Below are 9,876 nucleotides of genomic sequence, written 5' to 3' on the forward strand. Positions count from 1 at the left end.
TATTTCTGGCTGGCTACAGCGGCCCTCCATGTCCTTTTAGGTAAAGGTTATACACCATACATTTGTATAAAATGCCCTCATTTTAAAATTCTAAGATTATCGAGCCTTTCAGGTGCATGAGGTGAAGTTCACAAAGAATCAATAAAAAGCTAAAAACAATAAAAAACTAATTGGTGTCTAGTATGGAATGCAAATGGAGCCCTAAAGATACCAAGGTAAGAGGAGACAAGAAAGAAATATAAATTCACTGTCTTAACCTCAGGTTCTCTTGACTCTCCTGCCCTTTGTCACAATATAGCATACAAGGACATAAAGCTTCTAAATGCCTGATACTGACTCACAGAGACTGCACTACCATGGTGAAATAGGGACCCTCATCAAGAGAGGAGAGGAGCATATCTTAGCAATGATAACCCAAGGAGCAGTACTGGCAATTTTAGTTGGAGTGCTAAGTGTAAATGATCAAGAATAACATCTACAGTTAAATAAAAATATAGTAACTACTGGTTTAGAACTCTCGGGACATGACCTATGTGGCTCTTCAAAGCAGGCATCTGATACACCTACCATACCTTTCTCTTCTGATTCTGACTGATGGGTTGGAGTAACTAGAAGACAGAGGTGTACAGGTGGGTATAGAATCTTCTACTCAAGGATGTTCTACCCTTCATCTTAACAGTCCTCATCCTTAAACAAATGTGAACACACAATGCAAGTGGCTCACACTACACATTTGCTATGTGCTGTGTTCTTGGGGTAATTGTTTTTATTATACATAAGCTACTTTCGCTACACATGTCAGCTCCTTTCCTCTTATACCAAGTGGCCACAGATGACTGAGTGACTGTGCAAAGAAAGGGACTTTGCCTCTAAGAAAGGAAGGGCTGTAATCCTGCTTGCGTTCTAGAACCTTCCTATCACATAACATCAGATGGCTTGGCATTTATGGAAGGCACCCTGTATTTCTACTACTGTAATCTATTTTCCTGGAAATTTCTTCCAGGTTCCTTTGGAGAGCCTTTCCTGGTTAATGTTTCCTCCAAAAGTTCCTGTTTAAGGTTCTGCTTTTAATAAGCACAACAAAGCACATACATCTTGTTGTAGCAGCCCTTAGAATATAACAAACTACAGCAGGATGCCCACTGATATCCCCTTAAATACATGCAAGAACACAGAGCTTGGAGTTCTCCTGCCTTAAGCCTGGTCTTTGTAAGAGACTGTCTGCAGGAGACATCCAGGCACTGGATCTAAGCATCCATATTTATGCTTTCAAATGGAGATTTCTGCAGGCAAGGAGCTGGTATGCATGCCACTGCCTCCTGTGGTCTTTTTGTTTTTAGAGATGGCCTACAGAAAAGCTAGTACATGACAACAGAAAGAAAGAAAAAAGACAAAATGACTTTATTTCCATGACTGCAAATCCACATTTATTTAAGTTATAGGAACAACTCCATTTTAGGAAATATGGCCGATAACAAGTATTTCCATGGGTAATCACATAATAGTTTTAAGGAATCTAAAGGAAATTCAAAGTTGCATTCATATAGGAAAGAGAGAGTATGAGTGAGAGAAAGGCTATACTTGGAGGCAAAAACAGCATATTAGTCAACTGGAATTAAGGGTTTAGATCTGGTGTCTTAGAATCAGCTCACAGATGCTCTATATATGGAATGTTGGTTGGGGAAGAACAGGAGACTGTGGGTGAGAGCATTCAGCAACAAGAACAACTAGAGCAAGCTGGGCGACAGCAGGTGCTCTGGCAACAGGTGGGCCTGCAGCAGCTGGACACACAACAAGAAGGACGGCAGCAGCTAGAAGTGCAGCAGCTGGGCCTGCAGCAGCTAGACCCACAACAGCTGGAACAGGGGCGGCAGCAGCTGGACACACAGCAGCTGGGACGGCAACAACTGGTGATACAGCAGCTGGGACGACAGCAAGTGGGTTGGCAGCACACAGACTGGCAGCAGCTGGGCCTGCAGCAGCTGGACACACAGCAGCTAGGCTGGCAGCAGGAAGGCCTGCAGCAGCTGGGGCGACAACAGCTGGAAATGCAGCAGCTGGGGCGGCAGCAGGTGGGCTGGCAGCACACAGACTGACAGCACTGGGGCCTGCAGCAGCTGGACACACAGCAGCTGGGCCTGCAGCAACTGGACACACAGCAGCTGGGCCTGCAGCAGCTGGACACACAGCAGCTGGGCCGGCAGCAGGTGGACACACAGCAGCTGGGCCGGCAGCAGGTGGACACACAGCAGCTGGGCTGGCAGCAGCTAGGCTGGCAGCAGCCTTGGCCACAGCCCTCCTCAGAGCAGACAGAACCACAACAGGAGCTGACCATGGTGTCAGAGGTGGAGGTTCTTGGTAGGTTTACAAGAAGGTGGGTAGAAGATTTGGAAGTGAGAATATCCCTGCCTACATCCCCTTTTATACCCTGCTAGGGGCGCTGCTGTCCTCACATGCAGTATTCTTTCCTTGTTATTGTTTGTGTTGATAAATACTATGTGATTACAAAATTAAACAAGATTATTTTCCTGGTTACGTTTTAGGTTGGGTAGGAAACACGATGTCTCTTCCTGATGTGTTAGAATTCCTCTGTCAGCACTTTTGAATTACCTTTCTGACTTGACATCATCAAAGGGCACCATCACATGACAATTTACCTCTTGATATTATTATACATTTCAGTCTCTGTTTACATGGCATAGCCTGTCTATCCTGATGTGACAATGATTCTTCTTGCATTTAATTGTTTCTGATTACTCAGGGGAGTAAATTCATGGTACAGTCTTGATTGCCCATTTGTTACAGGTAAGATTGTCAAAAAAAGAAGTTTGAACATGAGAAGCAGGACACTGAAGTATCCCCTGCCAGCTGTGATTCAGTATTTAGACTTTCTCGTAGGAAATACAACACTGTTTTCAGACACAGTAGTAACACTTGAAATTTTGATGTTACCTTTTTGCCAAACAAAACACCCCAAACTTATTCTTAGGAAAAGTTGGCTGCCAAGTCTAGCTACACTATGAGATCCATTCTCTTGTCTTACTGCTGTGGATGGAGCTAATTTTCATCATTGAATATTATCTTTCTGGCTTCAGTGGCCACATTGACCCCCCTTTTTTTTAGGATACACTTGCCTACCCACCCACCCTAGTTCACTATGTGCTTGCCTGTTGTTCTAACTTGGATCCTGCCATGTTGTGTTCGCCCTGTAAAATTCCAATGCTTTTCTGCTTTTTGTCTAGGTTGTCCATCAGTGTTTATTCTCAAGTTCTAGTTTCCACAAACAGGAGGTGATAGGGTACAGATTTCCAGCTCAGAGGATATCTGCCTGTGTGTTTTCACTATGAAAACATAGTACATGTTTAAAGACTGGAAAAAAAATGCCTAACTCAACTTCTAGCTGCTGCCTCTTTGGAAAACAAAGACTCTTGACAGTTCCTAATGTTCCTCTGTCTCTGGAGACAAGAGGACCTGAGGAAGGAGATCCTGGCTTATGAAAGGTTCATGCTACCTTTCATTTCAGAGCACTCTGAGTGTCTGGAGATCGTGAATTTAGGAAAGAGTAGCTATGCTGAGTGGAGAGTCATGCTTCAAATGCTTTACTCTTGCTGGCATGAGAAAAAACACTTCAGAAGCAATGTCAAATCCCAAAACTAACTAACTAACTAACTAACTAACTAACTAACTAGCTAATCAGGTCACTACCATCAAGGTGAGTAGTTGTGAATGCATCTAAATTTCTTGGAAAGAATTTTAAAACAACCAATAATCCCTGAGACTTTGTCTAACCTCATCATTTTTTAACCAGGCCTAATATGTAGATCAAATTAGCATGTTACTCTTGGACTTAAGAGAAGAAATGGTTCACACTAAGCATCGTAGTGCACGCCTGTACTCTCAGTACTTAGGAGGCTGAAAGAGATCCATGAGTGTGAGGGCTACATGTCAACTTGTGGCTATCTGGAGCTACATAGAAAGAACTCTACCTCAGAACAGAGTAAAAGAAGAGGAGCTGAGACCTATTGATGCAACCACTGTGCCTTTATAAGAGATTGGTGTGCTTCTAATAACAAAGTCTTGGTATTTCACACTACAGTAAGTTCAAGGTTAGTTCACACTGCCAACCATCTGCAGACATTAAAGCCTGAAGCATTAAAGCTCCTGGGTGCAGACACTCTTGCATTCATGGAAGTGTGGTATTTTCTATGCAGAAGACATAATTCTCTTCTCTAAGCAGCCAAAACCTATCTGCAAAACGTGCTTAATTCTATAAACCAGAACAATGGAAGTGAATGTGGCATGTGGAGATTAAAGTCAGTGTGGTAATAACAGCATGACTAATGTGCAACAAGTGGAAAAACTCAGGAAACTGGGCCCCATGAAGAGATATCAGAGTCAATCAATGGCATGAAGCATGAAACACTCTGTGTGAGGGACTTGCCCCCAAAGGACTGTGGGGTGTTGAAATAGGATAAGTGCATCTCAGAGTACAACATGTGACTCATCCTGTGAGGTTGGCTTGTGTAATGGGTTGCCCTGTGGTAGTAGTCAGTGGAGGGATTTAAAGATAAGGTGGTGTTGCTGGGGAAGATTCAAGAATCAGTAGAGATGCGATGACTTTGAGATTCCCCTCCTCTCCAGCACTTAAGCCTAATTGAATCATAATGCTCCTACAAGGCTCTTTGGTGCTTGGCCTATTTCTGCTCCAATCATGATCCTTATTGCTAGATTTATATAGCCAGGGTAATAACCTGGGCTGCCGACTGTACCACTTTAGGAGACATGTCTGGTCCCCTGTGCCTGCGGTATGTACTGGCTCTAAAGAATGTAGCGCTCCTGAGACCGTTCCGTGGAAAGATATGTACGTTTTCTTTTGTTGTACTTTTCTTTTCAGTTGTTATGGAGCAAAAGACCCTGATGACTACATTATAGTATCCAGTCCAATATCCACAGAAGCTCTTGTGTTTTAGTGAAAGAATGGCCCTCAAGTAGCCCTGATGACTAGTGGCTACCCATGACTCAATGGAGATCAGAACTATTTCCAGCATTTCTGTTTGGTTTCCCCCATCCAAATCTCAGTTTCCTGCTTGAAATTTTCATCCATGTTGCCAACCAGCAACTCCTCGGCTGCCTAAACATCTCGTCATGTCCACATCCGACCTTGCCTGTCTACATGGCTATTGTGTCCATTTCCTATCTAGACACTGGAGCAGAGCATACCCAGGCTCTCTGGCTTGTGACCGTTCCTTCTTTATAAGCCCCCAGAGTAGCTCAGTCACAAATAGTAGTTCCCACCCAGGACCGTGGCTGATGACACTCTGAGGTATGGGGAGTGACAAAATAGATTCTCTTTGTAGCACTGGCATGACATGCAGTAGGAGTCATTGTCATACCTAATTCCCACATTTGGATTTAAGATTGTGAGAACCCTGGGCTTATCCTAGCATTAGAACATCCAGGCAGTCTCCCTTAGAGATGAGTGGCTGACCTAGTTTGCTTTCTGTGGCTGTGATAAACTCCACAACCAAAAGCAACATGGGGAGGCAAAAGTTGATTTTAGCTTACAGGGTACAGTCCGTCATCAAAGGCAGTATCTCAAAGCAGAAGCTCAAGGAGAAGCCACGGAGGGAGATTACTCACAGGTTTGCTTCCCGGCTCTCATTTAATGACCTTTCTTATATCTTCTAAGTCCAACTACCAAGGGGTGGCCCAGCCCAGAGTGGCTTCTCACATTAATCAACAATTAAGAATGTGCCACACAGACGTACCCACAGCCCAATCCACTGGAGGCAATTCATCAACTGCGGTTCTCTCTCCCAAGGTACGTCAAGTTGACAACAAAGGCTAACCATCACACTGGCTTACCATGGACTTGAGGCTTTTGCTCTCTTCCTTCCAGGAGCTGATCACAGTTTCAACACTTTCGTCTGCGTAGCATTTCTATTTCTCCAGCCAAATGCCAGATCAAGAAAGATAGATATCATGTTTTCTGTCACATACAGAGTCTAGCATTTGGGCTGTATGTAGCTCGGTGGTATAGGGCTGGTCGCTTGGCATATGCCAAGTTTAGAGTATAGATCTGTGTATATTATATCTACACACATAGGCTTGCACACACACAGGCACGCGTGCACACACACACACACCACCATGAATGTAGAAGGGAGATTATTTGAGGAGAAGAAAGTAAGCAATGCAGGAATGAGTGGGGTAGAAAATGGTAATGCAGGGTGAATGTGATTGGAGTATAATAAGTAGATACCAACAACATTTTTAAAACAAAGAATTAAATCCTACAGTGTTCTGTATTTGTATACATACAAATATATGTATATTTTTTGGTTGAATATATGAATTTTTTAATTGAATAATATCCACTGTATATATGCCATAATTTCCTTATTTATCTGTTGATAGATATCTAGGTTGATTTCATTATTCTGGCCAATGAGAATAGCTTCACAATAATTATGCATAGGCAGATATCTCTCTTACATTCTGATTCAGTTTCCTTCTGATAAGTACTGGAGTAATATAACAGGATTGTATGGTTTTCTAATTTTGGTTCTTGGTAATTCCTATATACTGATTTCTAAAATGGCCCCACTCATTTACTTTCTCAGCTATAGTAAAAGGCCCTCTCCTCTCCATGTCTTCATCAGCATCTGTTGCTTGTTGTTTTCATGACAGCCATTCTGACTTGGGTAAGGAGTCTCAGCATAGCTTTTATTTGCATTTCCCTGATGAATAGTGATGTGTATTTTAAATACATTTTTAGTTAGCAATAGTTCATTTGTCCATTTCTGACTGGATCATTTATTCTTTCAATGGTATACTTTTTTTTAGTTCATAATTGGGATATTGATCCTTTTGAAGTATCAATCCTTTCTCAGATGACCGAGTCTCCTTTTCTGTGAGGCTAAATTCTATTTTGAACAAAAATCTTATTTACAAAAGCCAATTTGAATTTTCAGGTCTAAGGCTCCCTCTGATGACATGTTCCTCTGTGCCATGGGGAAAAAAAAAGACAGAAATGAGGACAGACTAAAAGTTCAAGTACAAATAGTCAATAAACATGTGAAAAAAGTTACGCAAAGATTCCACACTCCAGCCAGAATGATCGTCATAAAGAAAACACAATGGGGTTGAAGGAAGGTACAGCTCTGTGGTAGAATGCCAGCCTAGTATACACAAGGTTTGGGATGAGCTCCTTGGACAAAAGAAAGGAGGAGAAGAAAGAAAGGACGGGGAGAAAGAAGGGATGGATGGTTGGGAGGGGAGGAGAGAGAAGAAGAGAGGGAGGGAGAGAAGGAGGAAGAAAAAGAGGAAGGAAAAAAGAATGGCAGACAGGCAAAAGGAACAGAAAATACACTAACAATAAGTGAAAACATGAGGAAAGGCAAGCCTTAGACATTTCTTGTGAGGATCGTAGATTGGTTCAGCCCCTATGGAAATCAGTATGGAGACATGTCGTAGCAATTAGTTAACCGCTTTGGTTCCCTTGACTAGCTCAAAGGTTAGGTAGTTCTAATCCTCCCCATGGCTAGCACACTTTTCCTCCGGTACCTCTGGCTTAACACCCTCTAATTCTATATTTTATCTTTGTTGCCCTGGCTCCTTCTGGGTGGCTCCCTAGTCTTTGCTGCCCAAGATGCTTCTGGGCAGCCCTTCCAAGGCCACATTCCGTCTCACCTACATTTTGGATGATTTTCCTTCTGCAGCTCTAAATCTGATCTGTCTCCCTCTGAATCATGACAATTCTCCCTTCCCTCTCTCCCAGTTCCTAGCCTACACAAATCTAAAGGTCCCGCCTCAGTCTACCTGTCCAACCATTGACCATTGGCTCAATATTGATCAATCATAAGCCAATTGGGACCTTCAGCATTTGGACATACAGATTCCCGATTTGGGGGACCAGATTAATTCAAAGCATTAGAACCAATCCCCAACAAAGATACCTCAATGACTAAAAGCCACCATGTGACTCACCTATCCAGTTTTGGTGTGTACACAGAGGACACTAAGGTAGAACACCATGGAGATGCATATACCTATATATATTGGAGTGCTATTCACAATAACCAAGTTGTTCATTGGACCAGGCATCCATGTTCAATGGACCAGGCACCATTCACCAGGTGCGTGAATAAAGAAATGTCAAATAGAAACACAACAGAGTTTATATACCTTGTAAAAAAAATGAAATTATGTCATTGGCTGGGAAATAGCCACATTAAGTCAAATATATCTAGTTCAGAAAGAAAAAATGCATATTTTATGTTATCTGTGGTCCTAGATTATATATAAATGAATATGTGCTCTGTGTATATCATCAATGTGGAAGAAGAGAGCTAAGGGAAAGAGGTGGGAGGAGGATGGGTGATGAGGACAAATAGGCTGAAAATACATGATATACTTGAAAGAGATTGTCTTTGTGAAACCTAGCACTGTGGATAATGAATATGAACCAATAAAGAATAAATAAGAAGAATGAGAGATGAGAACATTCTATGCTCTTGAAGACTAAAAGTTTTATTGGGAAATATCAAGCAAGCCACAAGAAAATAAATCTCATGGGGGGAAATATTAGAAAGGGGGAGGAATCTAGAAATAAAACAGTTAACAACTTGTACTTTGAAACAGAGTAAGGAATTCTAAAACAACATGAAGAATAATTTGACTATAATTCTGATGTATTAGTATCAAAAATTATTTTTAAAAGAGAATAAATAGTATCAGACATTGGGTTTTCCAAATCATTCCATAAATCTATATGTTTGTAGCATCAGTATGTCACATGTCCTGTTGAATATTCATATGCATAATCTGAAGGGCTGAAAGAGAACTGATCCAGGTCAAGACACTCAGCAACAAGAACCACCAGTGCAGCTGGGGCAGCAGCAGGTGGGCCTGCCTGCAGCAGACAGGTCTGCAACAGCTGGAAACACAGCAGGTGGGCTTGCAGCATACAGACTGGAAGCAGCTTGGCCTACAACAGCTGGGCACACAGCAGGTAGGGTAGCAACAGGAAGGCCTGAAGCAGCTGGACACACAGCAACTGGGACAGGAGCAGTAGGGGTGGCAGCAGGTGGGTTGGCAACAGAACTGCCTGCAGTAACTAGAAATGCAACAGGTGGGGTGGCGACAGCTGGAAATGCAACAGCTGGGTCTGTAGCAGCTAGATCCACAACAGCTGGGGTGGCAGCAGCTGTGCTGGCAGCATACAGAATGGCAGCACTGAGGCCTGCAGCAGCTGGACACACAGAAGCTGGGGCTTCAGCAGGTGGTCCTGCAGCAGGTAATCCTACAGCAGGTGGTCTGGCAGCAACTAGGCTGACAGCAGCCTTGGGCAAGGCTCTGTTCAGAGCACACAGAGCCCCAACAGGAGCTGTTGCTTGATTTTTAAAGAACCTTAACTTTCACCTTATCAAGCCTCATGCTCACTGCCGCAGCAGCTGTGGCAGCTGTGGGCACCGGGCGCTACCGGGCAGTGGGGGAACGAAAGGCATTGGAGAGAATGACCTGCGTCCTGCCAGAGGCTAGGTACTCTGGGCAGCTGAAGCGGGTCTCTGTCCGTGCACCCTGTAGGCAACTCTGGGTGCCTCAGAGGAGCTGAGAATGAAGGGAGAAAGGGGACAGGCAGGGAAAGCGGCCACCTGGTGTTCGGGTGTGAGCTGGTGCACGGGAGTTCTCCATCAAGTCTCCCGGCTGCAAACGCTGGGCCAATACAGCCAATCTAGTTTAAAGGAGTCAAAGCATGGTCATAAGATGTTTTATTATAGAAAGGAGAGAAAAGAGATAGGAAAGTAGAGGCTGGCCATGGCCACATGGCCGGCCATGGCCATGAGGAGAGAGGTGTGAGGGAGGAAGAGAAAG

General features: G+C 43.5%; 1 protein-coding gene and 1 pseudogene across 3 annotated transcripts; both read right to left on the reverse strand.

The window, feature by feature from the left end:
• Positions 1-1,711: 1,711 nt before the first annotated feature.
• On the reverse strand, positions 1,712-2,335 carry LOC116077010 (keratin-associated protein 4-7-like). 3 transcript variants are annotated; one of them, XM_031351206.1, is made up of 3 exons: positions 2,229-2,335; positions 1,884-2,138; positions 1,712-1,772 (listed from the first exon to the last, which is right to left on the reverse strand). In XM_031351206.1, the coding sequence occupies exons 1-3, from the start codon at positions 2,333-2,335 to the stop codon at positions 1,712-1,714; spliced, it is 423 nt and encodes a 140-aa protein (XP_031207066.1). The 3 variants fall into 3 exon arrangements, with proteins under 3 accessions (XP_031207066.1, XP_031207065.1, XP_031207064.1); XM_031351205.1 differs by having other exon boundaries at positions 1,712-2,168; positions 2,244-2,335; XM_031351204.1 differs by having other exon boundaries at positions 1,712-2,335.
• A 6,529-nt stretch (positions 2,336-8,864) lies between these two features.
• LOC116078731 overlaps positions 8,865-9,876 on the reverse strand; it is a 2,960-nt pseudogene continuing 1,948 nt past the window's right edge.

The sequence above is a fragment of the Mastomys coucha genome, unplaced genomic scaffold (genome assembly GCF_008632895.1).
Source record: "Mastomys coucha isolate ucsf_1 unplaced genomic scaffold, UCSF_Mcou_1 pScaffold5, whole genome shotgun sequence".
Classification (NCBI taxonomy): domain Eukaryota; kingdom Metazoa; phylum Chordata; class Mammalia; order Rodentia; family Muridae; genus Mastomys; species Mastomys coucha.

What these genes read in the sequence shown, in the direction of transcription:
- LOC116077010 (XM_031351204.1), bottom strand. Translation starts at nt 2,335, where the DNA reads ATGGTCAGCTCCTGTTGTGGTTCTGTCTGCTCTGAGGAGGGCTGTGGC.